Genomic DNA, 22,006 nt, shown 5'->3' with positions numbered 1-22,006 from the left:
GGATAGGTATCAACATTTGAATTTCAATTCCTCCCACCCCGTAAATAAAAAACCTAGGTGTTGTGATAACTTTATAAGACAGAAAAACTAAAATTGTAACAGAAAAAAAAAGCTCAGTGGTCTATAGTGCGCTGCGCACAGGCACAACGCCTATACGTTGATCCACAAGCCTCAGCACAGGTTGTCGCTGACCACTACGGCCCCACACCATTCCATAAACCATTTAACATCAAATCAGGGACTTTGCTGCTTCAAGAGCGCACACCCTAGACATTCCCCCAATAACCTTCGCCACCAGTATCCGCTCCCCGAGTTTCGTACGGGTTACAACGAGACAATTAGCAGTAAGTTCCTTGTCCAGGGGAATTTCAAGCTAACTCAATTTTTCCATTAGAGCATACTAGACACCGCCAGGGTTCGATCCCGCAACCTCTCGCACAATTAGTCGAACGCCTTATCGATTGAGCTAACTTGACTGCTTATAACAGGAAAGGACAAGATCAGGGCAAGAAGATCGAGGAATACCACAGAAAAAAAGAGCACAAATGGCCGTAAATTTGATCAGAGAGAAGTACAACCACTCGCAGTCAATTTAAATGAAATCATCATTTGCATAACACGCAAGCAAAGAAACAATCTCATAAACTGAGACAGTCCAAAATTTCTTGCGAGGGGCCAGATGGACAAGGGAGGCTATGGATTAGGCCCATCAAAGCCAAATATGAAGGAGAAGCGAGTAAAGAAGCTAATGAAAGCCAATTTTTTGTTTTTAATTATTACTTTATGACCAATTAATCCAGAAGGCGTCAGCATCCGATAAGGTCATGCCATTCAACAAAGGATTAGTATTCACTATTGAATAAAAATTCCTTTAAAAAAGGAATGTGGCGCCCAATGTGAACTTGGACGTGATATGGTGAATTCCATGGTGTGAAGATTTGGTATTATAATGATTTTTCTAGGGAAGAGTAGAAGATGATCAAATGCAAGAGAAATGTGTTTGATTGGGGAAGGTGTTCTGACAATCCAAATATAAACTTAGTCCACCTCAAATGACTTGTAACAATTTGTGATTGACATTACTTAATTCACCTCGGATGACTTTGATCTGACATTCAGCATTTTCGCGCTTACACCAATCATATCCATAACAATTCAACTCTTACAACTTCCTGTCAACTCTCTAATTTAAAACTCTAAATGTCTGTCTGTTTGCCTTTTCTGTCTTATACCATTTAGTACACTACAGTTTGTTAAAATTATTAAGATAAGCAAACATTGCTGGGTAGATAACAGGATTTAAAAAGGCAACACATTGGAATGCCAAAATTGTTTGGGAAACGAGTGAGATTTTCTTGGAATCTTACTGTGAAAACTTTAAAACCAAAAGCGTCCTCTGTATATTCGCACATCTGGCCCATCATCAGTATCGGGAAAAAAAACCATATATGAAAATGAAGACCTTTGATATTAGCTGTATATGAGCTGTTTCTAATCTAATGGGAACTTTACACATCAAGAAATTACATTTGTATTGCAAGGGTCAAAATAATTTGGATCACCATAAACTCCAACGTAACCTCAATCGTATCTTTGTAAATGGCCCCGACTTTGGATGAAAATGTGAAGAAATGTTGATGTAGTTTGAGCAACGTATAATCGAACAATAACGTAAAAAATTATCGCTTAATAAATATTTCCTATGATACGCTCGAAAAAGAAAATTCAATGATTGAAGTAAATTAAATTCGTGGCGCCATCAATATTTGTTTGAATTAAATTGTTATAATTATCTTTTGGTAATTTATTTATTTCAGATGATGCCAATTTAGATGACAAATATCTTCAGGAAATCAACAGGAGAGCATGGGAACCAGAAAGTAAGTATATCATACCTCACAAAAGAAAAAAAATAAATAAATAAATAAATAAATAAATAAATTGCAACCCTGGCTTTAGTTTACGCCCCTGCCAAATAATGCGCACATGTATGGAGTAGGAGCGCCCACGCACACCTAGTGGACACGGGCTTGAACACCTCTCTCCGCACCATAAATGGCTGCCTTCGCCCAACCCCAGCAACACAGTTGCCAGTACTAGCAGGTATTCCACCGGCCGATCTGAGGAGGAAGTCGCAGACCATGGCCTTGACTCGGCATGCTTTGAACCCAGGTCATCTTCTCCATGAAGTGGTCAACAGAGAGGTTCAGCAATCTCGTCTGAAGTCACCGCACCCATTTACATCGGGGGCACATGCTTTTATCCATCAGGCACAGACCAAAGAGACATCGGCTCACTGGACAGGCAATGAATGGCAGAGGTCTATCCCAGATATATCCCTGGCTCGGATTTGCCACACCATACATGGGCGAAACTCAACCGCCTGCGAACAGGAGTAGGTCGCTTCAGGGCCAGTTTGCTTAGATAGGGCCTCACCAAAAGCCCATTTTGTGAGTGCGGAAAGGAAGAGCAGACGGCAGACCACATCATCAAATCTTGTAACCTTCATCTACCCCCAATGGAGCCAAGGGACACTCTAAAGTTGATGTTTCCACACGAGACTAGCTGCTCAACAGCAAACTTGAGATCTGAATCTCCCTCGTTAGCAGCATACGAAAGAAGAAGACTGACTGTCGCAGTTTAGTGTTGGTTGGTTGACTCTTTTACATCAACTTCAAAGTTTCTTGTGTCCCGGTCAAGGATTTAGACCTTGTCCAAATATCCTGATTAAATGTTGAGACCGAAAATGTGGGGAACATCTTAATTTTGAGTAGAGAGCATTATGGGTATAAATCATTAATTATGATATCTATAATTAAAGACAGAGATAAAAACGATTTATCGCGTCTGATGTCACTGTCAATTACGATCCTTGATTAGTTTACACAGGTTAATCAGCGCGTAAAAGGAAGACCGATCTATCTGGTGCTGATCGGAGAAAAGGAATAGCAGCAAATGGCGAAAAATTACGTACTTTTACAAGGCAAAAAGCAGCTTTTCTAGGCATTGTGGACATGGTGTCTTCGGTTAAGAAAGTTTCCTACTATAAAGACCTAACTTTTGAGATGGTTTGCATGTTTCAATGTGCAAAATTAACAATACGGCGCCCGGTTATAAATCCGCGTTCAGCAAGTCATCATCACGACACTTGTAAACAAACCGTGTTCGAGTTTGGTTGACAGATGACGTCAGACGCGATAAATTGTCTTTATCTTTGTCTTTCATTATACCAACACAGATGAACTTTCGTGATAATATCTATTGCATTTAACTTTGGGGATTCCCAATATTTACCTGCTAGATCAAAACGTAGTATTTGCTAAATCAGTATGCTTCGACTACATTTATAAATACGTATTTATTGATACGCACGTGACCATATCCGCGCTGCCATAACAGCTTGTAGACAGCAAGTAAGTGGCGTAGCCAGCACTTTTTCAGAGGGGGCAAAGGGGAGCAAGACCAATTTTAAGGGGGGCACCTTTTGGCGACAAAATCAGTTAATGTTACAAATGCTCGGAGGTTATGACTTCCATTTGTGTTTGTTTACTTATTTGTTTATTTGTTTAAACGGTCGCTGCGTGTGGAGACACACCTGGTTCCTGATGGGACCAGGCTCAAGCCAAATGCGCAAGCCAGGATAAAAAAGCCTATATAAGCATGCTGGCCTATGTGGAAAGAGAAGGGAAAACAGATTTGAAGACCAAAAAAGAACAAGGAAAAGAATACTGCTCCCAACAACCAGGTGAACAATTATACGTTCAACCTTAGGGACAAGGCAAAAGGAAGTGCTTAATTTAATCTGAACTAGTACTGAGGCTGTACTGTATGATTTAACTGGAATGTGCCATTACCGGACAACTTTATTGGGACCGGTTTTTAAATGTTTCTAGTCAAATAAAATGGTGTTCACTGTGACCCTATTGATGTTGCAAATAATTTTATCCATGTATTTTCACATATTGTTTTATATACATGTCAGCATTAATGTATTATTCGCGTGAAACAAGAAAAATCTGCACAAACATCAATAGTGTCGAAAAGCACTGTCAGACCGCGAAATGTCCGCAGTGAACACTGTTTGATTTAACAAAAAATATGAAATGTTATTCAATAAAAATTCAATTATAATTTTATGAAAAAAGTCTAACATAAACAGGAACTCCCCGTCGTTTTTTCAGTGCCAGAAGCTTTGCATTGAGAAGTTAATGCCAGGATGATGAATGTCAATGCCTGTGCTGACGAGATTCAAAGTTGGGTGTGCACAACTAAGTCCAACCGCACGTCGTAACAAGCTCTAAGAGAAGTCAATATCGGAATACTTAAAAGCAAGAACATATATCCGGCTGTTAACAATTAATTGATTCACAACAATCTATATAGATATATATATATAGATATATAGATAACTTGATGGATATATACAATTGGATCGGTTATAAATTTTAATAACAGTTTTAATATTTATTGGGATCACTGTTTGTTATTGGACCATAAGGATACTTGTACTTACAATTTTTGACTTGCAAATTGACTTATTATTCATAAAGATGTATTTATTGTTTACTTATGGTCGCCAATAATATCAAAAACAGATACACTTCTTTTGTACGTCTGACTGACGTTTATAAAATAAGGATCTTCAGATTTGTTTATTCTAATCTATACCCCGGTTTGATGGAATCGTAAGATGACTATTTCTAAACCACGGCCTATTATATACAAGGTAACTGGAACAGCGCATAATTAGGTTTTAAGGTAAATAAGTATTAAGTTGGATTAAATAGAAGTAGGCAATGTTTTTTATAGGCAAATTTGGCAAATTTGGCAAAATAGGCAAATTTGGGACTGACAAAATAGGCAAATTTGGGACTGACGTATTTTACAATTCGTAATTTATTGATAATGCAGTGGGAACTAAACTTAACTTACAGATGGGAACCCCCTTATCGATATTTTTGAAATGGTTGTAATTTGCGAGATCACTGCGGGGATGGGGCAAAATAATATTTCTGGGGCACAGACGAAAAAAATTGCAGTTGCATCATATATACAATACATATACAAGTTTTCGAGCTTCCAACAAGGGCAAACTGTCACTATGTGTATTTTGTATTTTAAACTATTTTCGCCCATGATCTGGATGAAAATGGCTGTATTGTGAAAATGTCCTTTTCCTTTGCCCTCCAGATTTTCTCTTTCATTTTTGGTCAGAGGACACATTTTTCTTTCATCCCCCCATCCCACATACCCCAACCGCTAGCTTAGTCTCCACAGCAGCCAGTTTGGTTCCGCTCCCTCCACACAAACAGTCTGCCAATGGTCACGAACTGGTCCTTTTTGATTCGCTAACGGTTTTCTGCCGACGTCATCCAGCTTGACGTCAAACAAAGCTTTCAATTGGTCGATCGGCTATACGGCTACTTTATTATTCATGAGCAAGTTTGACCCGCCATCTCGCCAGCTAGACTGAGGTCAATCAAGTTCCCGTATGTACAGCTCTACGGCTACTTACGTGTAGCCAATCAGAAACGGCGTTATAAGTGGCCATTGGCAGACTGTTTGTGTGGAGGGAGCGTAACCAAACTGGCTGCGGAGGAGACTACCGCTAGCTACGCGGATGGGGGGGGGGGGGCACCGACCATGATCGGAAGGGGGCACCGGGTCTGATGGGGGGGCACAAGCCTTTTTTGCAATTTTCCTATGGGATTTTCTAAATTTTGCAATCGATGGGGGACGTGCCCCGTGCCCCTATGACACTACGCCACTGACAGAAAACGTTTAAATGTCGGGTTATATAAAGGACATAATAGGGTATAACACGTTTTCATAACATTCGAAAACATTTGTTGATAACCTACTGCAAATATTCTAACATAATGTTATTTAAGTGCTAATAAAATATTTGGCAAAATTGTTTACAAAAAATATTTACAATAACATTTTGAATACATGTTTCAAATATTGTTGTAGTGTGTTTTCATACCAAACGTTTTAAAACGTTTCCGTGACCTTTATATAACCCAACATTTAGGGTTATTAAAACGTTTTTATCCCAGACAAAACCCAAAATATAACATGTTTAAAACATTTTAAAAACATTTTTGTGTTTGCTGGGAGGTTATATCATAATGGTATATTTCGGATAAAATAATGTTTTAACCTAATGATATATTTTCTGGAAAAATGCAGCATATGATATCTTTTTATTAACAATAAATATCTCATTATCGTGAAAAATCTCCGCGTAAAGTTAACCTTTTGTCTGTCAAATTGGATCATAGGTTATAATGGTTTCGTTCATGGGTATTGACATTTTTTAAACATAGCTTCTTTGCAGCAAATATAAAGTTTGCACTTTGTGAACTTTTAAAGTTTCCACTTCTTTAATGTTGACATGGAAGATAGAAGTTAAATATTTAAATATTTACAAGTGTGTCAATTGGATCAATTCAATTTAACATATCATTATAAAATCACGGCATTAAGGCTAAACCACTTGACGGATATTTTTCGTACTTGCTGTCAATCAAGAATAATGTATCCATTACGTGTAAGCTAAAAACTGAGTATGTGGGGCATCTGCAAATGTTCGCACCTCCCTGATATGTAAATGACAGATAACAGCAAAAACAGCTCCCATATCTGTCCATATCTTTGGTCAGCGAGTCAGGGAATTTCAAGTGGGTGATTATTAATTGGCAAGTGCCATATTTGGGCATAAGTGCGGTCCACCATTCAACGTGGAAGATAGACTAGACTTTATCGATTGATTTTGCTGGTGTAGTTTCCTGTTAACCAGGTTTAAGTACTGCAAAGGTCGAATCATGTTTGCTGTGCAGTATAACTGCACTATGCCAAGTTTTGCTGCAACACAAACGGCAACCCTTCACATGTGGAACGTTCTATCCTCGTCGCGGTTGACGTTATCGGATTCGTACATTTGAGACAAAGGTGACTGAATTTGATGGACGAGGCAAAAATGTTGATTATTGTGATCACAAGCACATAAATTGTCATTTTAATACTGAATGGAGAAACAGAAACACTTAACTTTGCGAATAAACACCTCAAAAAAAGTAACTAACCCCCTTAAATAATGACCATTATTCACAAACGGGCGACTGTATTACAAATCTGTAAAATGCGTTGGAAGTAGAATAATTTATTTCTGCACATTTTGACACCTTATTTGTAGCAATATTGACGTCATAGCGTACATTTAAATCAATGTAACCAAAGATTTGAAAATTGTATTTTGTATTGATTTTGTATTCGGTATAATGGAAGGAAATCTGTGTAATGATATCTGAGTGTTTTTGTATTGTACGTAAGTGCAACTTTCAAATCTGGACCTCACTACATTAAATTGACCGGTGTTAGATTGTTTTCTGAGCTATCGTATCAAATGAGGTTTCAAAATGCGCAGAAATAAATTCTGCTTCCAACGCATTTTACCGTTTTGTAATACAATAGCCCCTTTTTGAATAACGGCCAATATTTAAGGGGGGGGGGTTAGTTATTGTTACAAACGATTTATGTTTACCCGTATTCATTTAATATTTGAAAAACCACAATTATGACGTCACATGATTCTAGATTACAATACTATTACTGGCAATATACTTCACTTGTTTTGTCATTTGTTGAGCATTTAAAAAAAGTTTCCAAATAGTCCCATTCAAATACTAATACACGGCTGACAACGGGAAATCCCTGAATCTAGTCAATTCTTTACGCCCATTATTTAGTTTTAACGTGACCTCGTAAATATTTCTATTCTGTGACGTCACATTAAGATACCGTAGTGTTATGAGTCTCAGTACAAAGAATTTATTACAATGCATGGCAGGGATTTGCTTATCATTTATCACCACTACCATCAACATCATGAACAACAGCAGTGTTCATATTATAGTTTATGAAAGTAGTGAAATGTTACCCTTTGTTATTCTTCAAAGTTACCTCGGTTATTGACACCTTTACAAAATAATCAAATTGTGTGCAGTCATCCTGTTAAATATTCATTAATAATTCATTAATATAAACATATAACCGTCAGCAAACTAGTCAATGACAGATAAAATTTCTTTACATCATCATCTACCGTCATATTTTGTTGGTTACACGCTTTAATAATTGGAGATTGCTTTCCCTTTGAAGCTTGATCGTTCATGGGTAAGGTGGGAGGTCAAAAATGTGGAATGGTTCTTAGATCAGCCTAAGCAATTTGGTGGTAGGTTAACAAATGAGGAATGGTCCTAAGATCAGCCTAAGAAATTTGGTAGTATGTAAAAAATGAGGAATGTTCCTAGGATCATCCTAAGTAATTTGGTGGTAGGTTAACAAATGAGGAATGTTCCTTAAATCAGCCTAAGTAATTTGGTGGTAGGTCAACAATTTGGTAGTAGGTCAAAAATTGAGAAACGGTCCTAAGATCATCCTAAGAAATTTGGTGGTCGGTCAACAAATGAGGAATCTTCCTTAGAGCAGCCTAGGTAATTGGTGGTAGGTAAAAAATGAGGAATGGTCCTAGGATCAGCCTAAATAATTTGGTGGTATGTCAACAAAAGAGGAATGGTCCTAAGATCAGCCTTAATAATTTGATAGTGTGTAAAAAATGAGGAATGTTCCTAGGATCATCCTAAGTAATTTGGTAGTAGGTAAAAAATGAGGAACGGTCCTAAGACACAAGAAGATATTTAAAATGAGAATTCTTTCAAACCGATGAGAATTGGACAAACCTATGAGAAATGAAAATTTTCTCATTTCTGTTAAACTCACTAATCCAATTACTAATTAACGTTTTAAAAACCTATCAAATTGAATGATCGAGTTAAATTTTCTCATTTAAAACAATGTGACAGGTTGTTGACATGTTAATTAGTATTTCTCATTCCTTTGGTTGAGAAAGTTTCATAGCAATGAGCAAATTGTCCAATTTTTATCGGTTTGAAAGAATTCTCATTTTAATTTTCCAGCCTAAGTAATTTGGGGTAGGTAGTAAAAATGAGGAATGGTCCCTCACCTTATACTAAGGATTTTGCGATTCCTTCTTATGTCTCCGCCCATGGTACCAGATCACGTTCCAATAAATTAATTCAAGAAAATTACTCCGACCCGGGTTTCTGACCCGAGTTGTTTGTATATTGTTATTCAGGCATTAAGTCATATTGAATTTTTTTGGCATGGCATTCAAGAGTAAAATGCGTATAAAATATATTTGCCACACACTTGTTTTTTTTTTTTTTTTATTCCTTCAAAACAATGATCCTTGTGTATCACTTGTTGGGAGTGAAATTGTACAAAATGATGCACTTGTACATGTACTGAGATGTTGATGCGTCTAATGCACGAGCTTCGCTGGTGGAGTAGACGCATCAACATCTCAGTACAAGTGCATTGTTTTGTACATTTTCGCGAGCAACAAGTGATACGTATTTATTATTTCATATACGAGAAACAAACCCATTTTTGCTATTTGTATATCAAAACTGTCACTATTATTGGAAAATAATGAACGCGTCAGAAGCACGGTGGGTAGTACGCGGAGCGCACGTCCGTCATTATACACAATCAATGCTTAATTCGCATTTTTCTAACGCGTGCTGTGATTGGTTCCAGCTATCTATTAAAGAGTGTATGAAATTACGATATTACTTTATTTATGCTATTTAAATATGAAAACCTCAAGTTCGAGTATCTGACCTGAAAAAAGTATTAAGACATTTATTAAGACGTTTTCACAAGGCCACACAATTGTTCTTCAAGTCTTTCTTTCATTGCCTTTGACTTAATATAATTCAACGTTATTTTGGCCCGTTTCCATTGACCTCTATGTATTTATGAGTTTAGTATTAATATTTATGAATTTTATGATAATATTCGTTCTTATCCGTTTATGCGTCATGATTTTTTTATAATCTATACTGGGTCTTTACACTCAAATCAAAACCTATTTCTTAAAGACAATATGTGACGTGTCATGTCAAAAGGAGACACTTTTGGGCAGGTTATCAATTTTGAGGTTTTTGCATATCTTAAATACAGAGATATTTTGCTCCACAACGCCGTTTTCCCCCAATGAAATCGGACATTCCTAAGTTAAGATATTGAGTTCGTAATTTATGGTATTATAAAATTTGAAATTGAGATATCGGCCTTTAAAAATATTATTGACAATGTTGAGAGTAGGAATTACCTTGAAAAATGTCTAAAACAATGCAAGATGCCAGTTATATTCCGGTCTGAAACTATCAGACAATATTTTAAACATTATCAATATCACAAATTTGCAACAAACCCAAATTGTGAAAAACTCACACCCGGGCAGATGTTTGGCCATTTCTCCATTTACGATCCTGCCCAAAAGTGTCTCCTTTTGACATGACAAAAATGTCATGAGAATTTTATTCTGTATAAATTATTTTGATACCTCATTCGACACGATCAAATTTATACTAATTTAACTGAAAACACATTTACATAGAACCTTGACTTGAAACGATTCTGCAAGACGCTCTTTTAATTACTTTAAATTTGATAAAACTGTGATTTTCATGTTATTTTAATTGACTTTGCGCAAAGTCCTGCATGTTTACACGGCTCACAAAAAAAACCCACTGGGTTCTTAGCAATGGTCACACTGCAGTGATATTATACACCAGGCACAAAAAGAAACTCGTCAGTTATATTCATCCTTGCTGTTCAATAACTTGATAATTTTGGATTATTCTGAAATATACATTTTGTTCATTGGACTTTGCTTTCTCGTTTGACACCCTGTTCGTGAAAAACGAACAAGAATTGACCAAGATATGCGCCTCCAAAGCCTCAAACCCCAAAATCAAAAGTTGCATTTTCAACGATTTTCAATGGGAACGCATCGTTGTATTGCACACAAGCACCACGGGCCAATCAATAAAGCACACAGTGTAACAGGCACAATTGAATCGTTAAAATGCAACTTTTCATTTTGGGGTTTGAGAGTTTGGAGGCGCATATCTTGGTCAATTCTTGCTCAATGTTCACAAACAGGGTGTCAAATGAGAAAGAAAAGTCCTATTAACAAAATGTATATTTCAGAATAATCCAAAATTATCAAGTTATTGAACAGCAAGGATGAATATAACTGACGAGTTTCTTTTTGTGCCTGGTGTAGTTGTGAGAGGACAAGATAATGATTCAGCTATCAACTGAAACATTTTGACCAAATTACCTCACAGTTTTAATCTAGTGTCATTTTTCAAACTGTATACTTTAGAACCATTCTAAATAACCGTAGCATACTCTCAAGCAACGAATGTCATTACATATAGCCCAGTAAAAAGATACGAATACTCATCCCAGACGTATTGCACCTGTCCTGTTTAATCAACTATACAAAATAGATCGAAACGGAAGCAAAAATGAGACGCAATCACGCAAAATGAGTACTATGTCAAAATAAATCGATTTTAAGTTGATATGACTAAACAACCTTAAAGAAATGGGCATAGTCTGTTGCATTATTCATTGTTTTCAGCCATGTCAGGAACTTTTGTACTTTACACGCGTACCGTAGTCTGAATTTTAATTTGCCCGTTTTCAGCAAATTGTTCCCTTTTAAAATAAATAAACGGATATTACTAATTGACTAACATGATTGTGTTATATGCTATTCCCAGCAAACACAAAACCTTTTCTACATCATTCGCTAACGGTTAGAAAAGGTTACCAGAAAACGTTTAAATGTCGAGTTATATAAAGGGTATATAAAGGGTATAAAACGTGTTCATAACATTTAAAAACATTTTGTGATAACTTCCTGCAAATATCCTAACATAGTGTCATTTAAGTGTTGACAAAATATTTGCCAGGAAATGTTTGCAAAAAATATTTTAAAATCACATTTTAAAAACATTAAAAACCAAAAACCCAAATATAAAAACACTTTAAAAATGTTTTGTGTTTGCTGTATGTAGTGTATGTAGTGTTTTTGATGAAAGCTAGATTAATACGATACATATAGTACATGCGGAAATATACCAATACAATAGATTGGTCTTGCAATAATACTTGTTTGTATATGCTTGGATCTGTAATTTATTTGCTCAAATTCCATAATGGTGCCTGGATTAATTTAGCTTTCATCAGAAGCACCCTATATGCTTGTAGATGAGGTTTTACGGTATTTTATTAATGTTATATATATTTGTTTCTGATTCATTTCGTTTTCATTTGTACAGTCAATGCTGCATTCTTCAAGCGATCAGATGACAAGCAACAAAGATTCATTAATGCAGTTATGGACATTCTTGGTATGTATACTCAGATAAACATCTCAAAAAAAGTAACTAACCCCCTTATTCAAAAAGGGGCTATTGTATTACAAATCTGTAAAATGCGTTGGAAGCAGAATTTATTTCTGGGCAATTTGACACCTCATTTGATACGATAGCTCAGAAAACAATAAAACACCGGTCAATTTAATGTAGTGAGGTCCAGATTTAAAAGTTGCACTTACATACAATACAAAAACACTCAGATACCATCACACAGATTTTCTTCCATTATACTGAATACAAAATCAATACAATTTACTACAACTTTCAAATCTTGGGTTACATTAATTTAAATGCACGCTGTGACGTCAGTATTTAGTCAATTGCTGCAAATGAGGTGTCAAAATGTGCAGAAATTAATTATGCTTCCAATGCATTTTACAGATTTGTGGCGGCACCAGGAATTGTTTTTTTTCGGGGGACATGGGGTGGGGTTGGGGTAAAAGTGAATCTCAGGGGTGGGGGCAAAATCAGTGTAAATTTACACAATTTTGTTTTGTGGGTTTTGCCTCAAAATGGAGGGGGTGGGAGCAAAATATATTTGGGGAAATGCCCCTCCCATAGCGCCGCCACTGGCCCTTTATGTGTTACCCCGTTTTAAAACAGGAAACTACAAATCGCTTCGAGGGAATGGACATTGTTAGGTCACATGCCAATTTAACGTCATAAGCGTAAATCATATAACAGCACTGTTCCGTTATCACAAGAGTGTGGACATGGTCTACCCCTGATGGGGAATTGGCCAAATGGGCAATTATCAATAAATGGACAATTCGCCCTAACGGTTTATATTTTAGACTAGTAGGGTGTTATAATGATCTTGATTTATGATCAAACCGTCGAACTTCAAGGACATGTCTATGTGGCATGTTGTTACAAAAACAAGAACATGGTAAAACGTTCATTCATTTCAATGGCTCTTTTAATGTACGTAATACCATTTATACTTTTATATATAGTTTGCCTCTTCAACATTGCCGTGTGTAGCCGTTAATGCAAGATATTTATGTTGATATCAGCACCATTGCGCAGGGATAAATAATTAAGTGCTCAACATGCCGTTATTAACTCCTTTTTAAGGACATACTTGATTCTGATCAATAAAATGTGTCTTCATCTAGTATGACCTTGTATTTTAGAAAATCACAATCTGTGGATAGACAGTTGGCCCTTTTATAGACACAATATCTGCACACAAATGTGACCGTACACCACGAATGAGCCGTAAATGTCCTAAATTGTATTCTGATTTACAGTGTAAAATGTGCATGAAGGTCGTATTCATACGTACCTCAAGTTAGTTCGACATGTATCTCATTTTGATAGCTCTAGTCAAACACCTTTTAAACATGTATATCATTTTGATAGCGGTAGTCAAATACCTTTTAAACCAATCAATAATCTAGTCCTGTTCAAGTGATGGGTTACAAAGCATTATATTTTGTCTAGGTATGTATAACCAACAATTAACAATGCGAGGACATTCCTGGACCTCGTTGACTTGGGATGATTTGAAATGACCGCTAATTATGACTGTTTGATATTTATTACCAGCAATGGGGGAAAAGAAACATAATTATGTAGAACCAAAAAAGTTATATAATCTTGTTGAAGGAGCAAAGTTCAACACACCATGACCCCGCTTCTGGATATCGTTTGAAGTCAAATAATATACCATTTTAAAGCTTATGATAAATATTTTCTAAACACGAAATAAAACAAAATTTACCGGGGCGGAATTTACGGCTCATTTGTGATGTATGGTCACAAATATGTAAACAAGCTAATTCTTTGGCCTGCATCAGATAAGAACAAGAATAATACATCGGGATGAATTAGCGGCTGAGCAATATGTTATTGCTTTCAGAAATAAGTTGCCACCTCACACCTCGGCGTACGAAAATATTTAGCGTATTTCCCACATCTGCCCAAATACCACCCTTTACACTGGGTAGTAACCCAGTATGAAAGAAATGTCGGGCTTTTAAAACAAATGAATTATTTAATCAGTTACTTACTCACTCTATGATAGCTCACATTCAACCATTTTAGCCAACAGGGGCAAATAATCTTTCATTATTATATTATTTCCTAAAACTTTGAAGAAAAGGTGAAAACAAAATTATAATTATGTTTTTCCTACAAAAATGCAACTCAGACAGATTTACACACTAGAGAATAATCTTGGTTTCATACTTTCCTGTCGCTTGCCGCTTTGCCGCTCTGACGACGATTTTGCTTCACTGCGCCGTCGCGTCGCACCAGAAACGCTAGCGTTAACAAGGGGCAAGCTTATCACTCCGTCGCTTTGCCCAAGCGGCAGCACCGCTAGGAGTTCAATCATGTCAATTCAAGTCAAATTGGGAGCGATGCCGCTTTTACGTACAAGAACAAGATACATTTTTGGCGATGCTGAGCGGCAACATTGGCTTTCATTGCGGTGGGCCGCTCCCCTTTTAGAAAAGTGCAAGCGGCATAATGAAGCGTCATGCCGCTCAGCGGCAAGCGGCAGAAAGTATGAAACCAGCATAGCCATGCATTGCGAGAGTTTTGATTCAATCTAGTTGGGCATATATAATAGACTTATTAGACTTGCTTCAACAAAAGAAAGCTTTCTTGTTTTGTTGCCTCAATCATACATCATGACTTGGATCACTACATGTAGCTGTGCGTATTTCTAAAGGATCTTGTTTTGTGATCTTATCTTACCTAGTTTGTACCAAAATAGTTATAATTATACGGATTGCTGAAAAGGAAATTTGAGTTATAATTTTGAATTACCCCTCTTGTGAAGCAACAGCTCTGTGAATACTGTATGATAATAACGTCCAATATTAGTGTGAGCATTATCTTACTTATCTATATGCTCATCTATATACAAGCACAGTTTTTGACATTCACGTGTAAAATGAAGTTACCTATAACCAGCCATTGACTCTATGTATGATATAATCATTCTTATACAGACCGTAAAAATAAAATTTATACAATTGTAATTTTGCTTTTCAGACAAAAATATATAAAAGGGATCATGGCAACAATGTTATATGCAATGGAATATCTTAGAAAACTGTTACTTGGTGTCTTTACTTGATCGGGCTCAAACGCTATGCCCAATTCACTAAATTTGTCAGAAAACGAATTGGGCTACATTTGATATGTTCGCGCATGTCAAGTTTGCACCGCGTAAATTGACTTTTACGATTCTGCAATTGCATTTTTCATTTATAGAGTGATTATAGGGGTCAAGGCGTTAGTTATATGATGCTGATTCCTATGATCAATTTGAGACATGTTTAATCAAAATCGAAACAATAATTTAATCTTTGACCATGATGCTTGATCCTGTAAAAATAGTCACACAATCTCTAATTTTCCACCATGACTCGAAAACTATACATCATTGATGGGCAAATTATGCATGTATCTAATATCCTTGACAAGACGAAGACAATGAAATGATTTTTCAAACAAATTCAAGCATTTTTGATTCCCTGTAAAGATTGCGCTGTTGGTCATCTTGTGTCCCACAATTATGTTACATATACTTTATAATAGTAAAAAGTAAAAAACTCCAGGTCACTTCAGTTTATTTGGAAAGAGTACGTGTGGCTAATATAATTCATTTGATACAACATGGTATTAATTATCAAAAGATGTCGCAAGATTCATTCCATATTGCATAATTATACATAATTAAGCAAATCCTCTAAAATCCTCTTTAAGATACTGTATATTAATGAATTTGATGCCAATCTATTCAAAAAAGAAAGTGAAGTGTCCATCCATATATTATCGTAACTAACTCCATGCAAACCAACACTGTAATGTAATTTACTATCTTTTATAGTGAAAATAGCATTTACCAGCTTTTGCACTTGATAATAAAGGGGGTACTACACCTCTGCCCAATTTTGTGCCTATTTTTGCATTTTCTCAAAATGATAGCGCATTAGGGACAAGTAAGATATGTATATTATAGGGGCAAGGACTACAACTATTGCACTGGACATTTTATTTCAGCACAGACAACAGTTGTGGAGTTAGAGTCGAAAATGAGGGAAAACCAGTTTGATCAATAAATCAATAACTACTTGCTTTGAGTTGCTGAATTTTCAGTACAGTAGTTGTAGTCCTTGCCCCTATAATATACATATCTTACTTGTCACCAATTTTTGAGAAAAACTGCAAAAATATGCATAAAATTGGCCAGGGGTGTAGTACCCCCTTAAAGCATTATTTTTTATCTGGATAAGAGCAATTCTGAGATTTTTCACATCTTCTTATACCATGTTACCCAAGTGTTCAGATTCAACTTTAAAACAATTCCCTATATCCCACCAATGGGAACTCACAGCTCGCTTAATTCCCCTTTCAAATCAAAAAGCCAATGTTATTAATTGTGTTGTTTCTTTACTAACCCGAGGTAAATAATGACCATATAAACTTATTTGACAGTAAAAGTCTCCACTTTAATAACATATTCATGTTTGACATTTTCGGCTACGGTTGTTTTCCTTTGTACGAAGATAAAGCTCAAAGGAGATTAGTACTATTTTTATTTATCATAACATGTTTTATTTACAATCGAGATCTAAACAATGGTCATTCAGAACCATTTCCTACTGAAGCTTGTCTACCTCCATATATAATTTGCTACGCAATGGAAAATAAAAAAAAATCACTTTGGGTAGTGTGTCCAGTAAATGTTACTGAAGTTCAACATAGAGATAAACTTAAATGGGACGGTTTATCAATTAATAATTAATACTTCATTTGTTTTCTTCCTATGACCAACGAATTACCGTTTGACGCTTATCCTCTTTTGTTTTAATCACAAATTCTCCCAAACCTGCCTTTAACCCTAGACCCGGACCCTAGAACAAATGAGACACATTTTGTAACATGGACTACGAAGGAGGGGGTGTTGCATTGCAACCCACTAATTTTCAATTCTATTACCCCCACGACCCATTATTCAAAATCGCGCACTGTGATTTGTTGAAACGCGTCACGTGAAAGACCATTAATTAGCAATAAAGTGGCCAGGGCAACGAACTTTATGTTCTTCTCGCATCACAGCGCTCAGCAAAGCGCGATGCAGTATAGTAGCGTTGTTACGCATTCTACGCAAAGCATTACGCTTGGTCACGCGTTCTGCAATACTCGCTACGCTTTGGCTGCTACGCGTAGGCGCTCCACCTTGAGGTAAACAACTTGAAATATTTGGGCAAAAAATGTGATATTTTCTCTTTAAATCGCACTATTTTGTGGTAATAGAATAGAAATAAAGGGTGCAGCATTATCCTTTACACGCAAATAATGTGTCCTCGGCAGTAAAACGTTTAAATAATGGGTTCGGCTGCGCCTCACCCATTATTTACGTTTTTACTGCCTCGGACACATTATTTTCGTGTAAAGGATAATGCATTACCCTTTATTTCTTAATTATAAACGGCATACCACTCTATTTGAATGAAACCAATGTATCGCTCTGGGGCTCCTCTATCCATTGATACCAAAATATTATGTGTGCTCTCCCATGCAAATTTTGAGAATTCTGTGTATGCACAAAAGTGTAGACAAATTAAAAATTCTAGGCACATGCGATTGTCACCGAATTTTCTCCTAAATGTAAAGGAAATTACTATTTCAACCTAACTAACAAGTAAGAAGTCAATAGCTCTTGGAATTATTTTACAAGAGCAAAATGGCGTTGGGTTAAAAGGATGGATCAACGATTAGCTTAAGTAGTTTGGGCGTAAACATTTTGTGGTTGTTTGCGTGTTGGTTTTTTGACGGATGAAAAACCTTAGGGGTGGCACAACACCCGCTTCGCAGTTCTAGGGTTATTTTAAAGTAGTTTATTCCAAGTTCAAATTAAATATTGTGCAATTTAATTAAATTGCGGATGTTTTACATGGTCGTGGCCTTGTTTTATATGCTTCTCAGAACCTGAGTTGAACAAGAAGAGTTATAAATAAGAAAATATACACTTTTTGGACAAATTAGTGTAATATCGTCATACAGGTGCTCTTCTAACACCAATAGATTTTACATCAATAATTAACTTTCGTTATTTTTATTTTTATTTGCAGATGCACGATCTACATACAATACGAAGGATGGGGATGAATGAGAATACAGTATACTCATTGTAGAAATGAGAAAATCAAATTACAAAAATGTATAGTGTACATAATTTGTTTCAACATAAAAACAGCCAGATAAAATTCTATTTCGTTGAAGAATGATTCCTTGTTTGTTATTAAGGATGTACAAGGAAATGTAAACAAATGCAAACAAACTACAAATAAATAATAATTAACAATAATTAAGAAACCACCACTTTACTATGCTGTTTATTTGATATTCTTCAACCGATTAATTAAAAGTGAGTTTGTCCCAAGACAAAATTAGACTTTATCTACAATTAGTGAATTACTGCTAATCAAATACTATATATTATTTATATACGTGTAATGATATTTTATCATTAAATAATTGTCATTAATATAAATATTATATAATTTTCCAGACTGTCCTCTCGACTCCGAATGTAGTATTTGTATATAAATAGTATAGTTGATGCTGCATTTGGCTTTGGGCTATTCCGGTTGAAATTCATACACCCTCAATGAAAGACATGACCTTACACAGGGGGTGTAGGTTTCAAATGGAATCATCCATCCAAGTAACACCATTTGAAATTCACACTCCATGTGTGGGAGGTTAAGGACGTGTCTTCCAAAGGGGGTGTGCGGATTTCAACCGGAATAGCCTATTGAGAATGTTGTTAGTCATTCGCCTCTCAAAGTGAAATAGCAGCGTCTTCACAGGAAATAACATTGAAGATGTTAGAGAGGTTGCGATTCACAAATGCACGTATCATACGCACGTACATCTATTCAAAATTACTCTCATGTAACGGGATGCTGAATTGATCTACGGGCGTACGATATGCACGTTTGGAAATCGCAACCTCTCTACTGTATTTGTACATAAACGGTCATTTTGAGTAAGTAAAATGAAGTCAATGCTATTAATTAACCAAGCAGAGGCTGCAGTTTCACTTCGGAGGGAAGATGTAAAATCTGAGTCAAAAAACAATTTAGTTGGCATACAGAATATTTGTGTTCATGTCAGAAATAAAATAAAATTATATAGTTTGAGACAAATGTTTTTTTTTTTCTTTCACCTGCAGCGCATATCACGTGATTTGTTGTTTTTTCTTTACTTCATACGCCTTGTTTATAGTTAAGATACCTTGACGATGAAAATGTCCATGGTTGCGCTTGTTTCGTTCTTTTGTTAATGTAACTTAAAGTTATTTAAACATTAAGTAATAATAATAATAATAATAACATGCGAATGAATATCAAGTGTTCAATAACTTTTCATGAAATAAAAATGTCACCATTTGAAGTATTTTTGTTGATGTGTACTACGTTTATTTTGGACAAGTTGCATGGTTCTATTCTCGAATGTTTATGTGACGTGGGTAAAGGTAACATACTATTGTACTCTTTGGCAAAATATAAGTTAGTTTTGTTAAGTATAACATTGTTAATCACTTTCTTCAAAAACTGGCATGTAACTTTAATGACATTATAGATGGAAATATTTTTTTCTTCTTTTTTTTAACAAGCGTCATTTGTACATTGTGCTGGAGTCATGTTAGAAATAAAGTAGTGTGTATATTGGATGAGTAACTGTAGACAGTTAACAAAAAATGTGTTACCTTTTTTCAAGTGGGTGTAGATTGTGATAAAGTTGATCAAATCCAGACATTAGTTTTCCTCTTGCATCCTGTCCAATTGTCATTATAAGATTAATGATAATTTCTTACAAAACATCGCGTATCTGAGTAAAGTTTTTTTAAAACTTTTTTGTTGACTCAGGATGTGTGGGCAATCGTATGTAAGCCGAGAAGATGTAGCCAACTTTTTTGTTAATTTTTAAAGATTGAAATATTCGATTCAGGGCAGTAATAATAATAATAATAATAATAATAATAATAATAATAATAATAATAATAATAATAATAATAATAATAATAATAATAATAATAATAATAATAATAATAATAATAATAGACATGATAATAATAATAACAATAAGAAGAAGAAGAAGAAGAAGAAGAAGAAGCAGAAGAAGAAGAAGAAGCAGAAGCAGAAGAAGAAGAAGAAGAAGAAGAAGAAGAAGAAGAAGAAGAAGAAGAAGAAGAAGAAGAAGAAGAAGGTGAAAAAGAAGAAGAAGAACAACAAATAATAATAACTAAGAACAGCAAAGAGAATAATGAATAAATAGTAATAATAACTCTTAGAAAAGGGACTGTTGTCATTTTCATTGATAGAAATATATGCATGTCCTTGTTTTTTAAAATGCGTAAACAAAAACATGTTGATATAATTATGTAAATTTTGTCTTGTTTTAATTTTCGGCCAATCATAAAAAACCACAGATTGAAATACGCAGAAAGAATATATGTTACGGGACGTCACGAAAACCAACTTGCGTTGACAGCATTCTTTTTTTACACCACATCACTAACTGAATAGATTATCTATGGAATACAAACACCCAATTGGTGTTAATGCTACTTCAGTAACCATAAGTATATACTTACGAATTTACTTGGTCTTGCAAACGCTAAACATCTGCTTGTATTTACACCGTCAATAGATGTGGAAAGTTGATGTTTTCTCCCACTCAATATGGTCAATATATATAAAGTCAGATGGCCTTTAGGTATAAAAGTGCTGAAGCGCATCTTAATGGTTCGTTAGATATCTCTTTAAATTTGTTTTTTCATCTTTGAAACGCATCAGATACGTGTGTGATGCCATGGTAACTATAGAATATAACATTTTTATTTAAATAGTGACACCATTGAAAGTATCACATGTTTCGATGTATGTGTTTTTATAACAAGACTAGTTCTTTAAAATGTAACAAAGAATTATATATTCCTATTTTATGTATCGTTGATGCGTTTATACAGGACGTTTCAATAAAGGCTGACAGTAACTAGTGTGTCGATTTCGTATTCAATCTTGTAATCACTTTTATTCACTGTAATTCGTATATCGATTCAGTAATTGCCAAATGTTACGTAAGTTAGCTATGGTGTTGTATAACTATACTTTGTTGAAATGAAGTTACATAGTTCTTACGTTAAAGTTGCATGTAGTTGGAGTTGGAGGCGTCTACAAAACGTGTATACTAATTCAATTTATTTTTTAAAGAATATTGCTGACAAAAGTAACAATTGTAATTCAAATCTCGCAAAGTTTGAGCTTGATTAGCTTACACAAAGAATATATTGGGATAAACAGGGAAAGAAGAATTAAGCATCGCACACTAGCACAATTAAACATGAACTTACAAATGGAAACATGACATGCATAAGCGGGGACTTGAACCACAGACCTCTCTGTTGTCGGGCGAGCGCTCTAACCACTGCCCTACACAGACTGTCGCTGATAAACAAGACTCAAGTCGGGTACTTATGGGATATGAGCAGTCAGGGTAAGCTGTACAAACACCACATTACATACCAGTGTACGAGATCAATTTATGATGCTTACCCGCCAGCCTAATATAATGGTACAAACAAGGGGGAGAGGCTTACGCATCATACACTGGAACATGGAATCATTCAAACATTCCAAACTAGTGCA

The 22,006-nt window shown here is 35.5% G+C and overlaps 1 protein-coding gene across 1 annotated transcript in view; it reads left to right on the top strand.

Moving 5' to 3' along the window:
* Positions 1-21,365, top strand: part of LOC140155529 (uncharacterized) — a 120,015-nt gene extending 98,650 nt beyond the window's left edge. The window contains exons 5-7 of the mRNA XM_072178408.1: positions 1,818-1,880; positions 12,228-12,299; positions 18,422-21,365. Coding sequence (XP_072034509.1) covers positions 1,818-1,880; positions 12,228-12,299; positions 18,422-18,462 — 176 coding nt within the window. The 3' untranslated portion in view covers positions 18,463-21,365. The remainder of the gene's footprint in view (positions 1-1,817; positions 1,881-12,227; positions 12,300-18,421) is intronic.
* Positions 21,366-22,006: the final 641 nt, after the last annotated feature.

This window comes from Amphiura filiformis, chromosome 6, assembly GCF_039555335.1.
Source record: "Amphiura filiformis chromosome 6, Afil_fr2py, whole genome shotgun sequence".
NCBI lineage: Eukaryota > Metazoa > Echinodermata > Ophiuroidea > Amphilepidida > Amphiuridae > Amphiura > Amphiura filiformis.
This window is presented reverse-complemented; position numbering and strand designations above follow the sequence as displayed.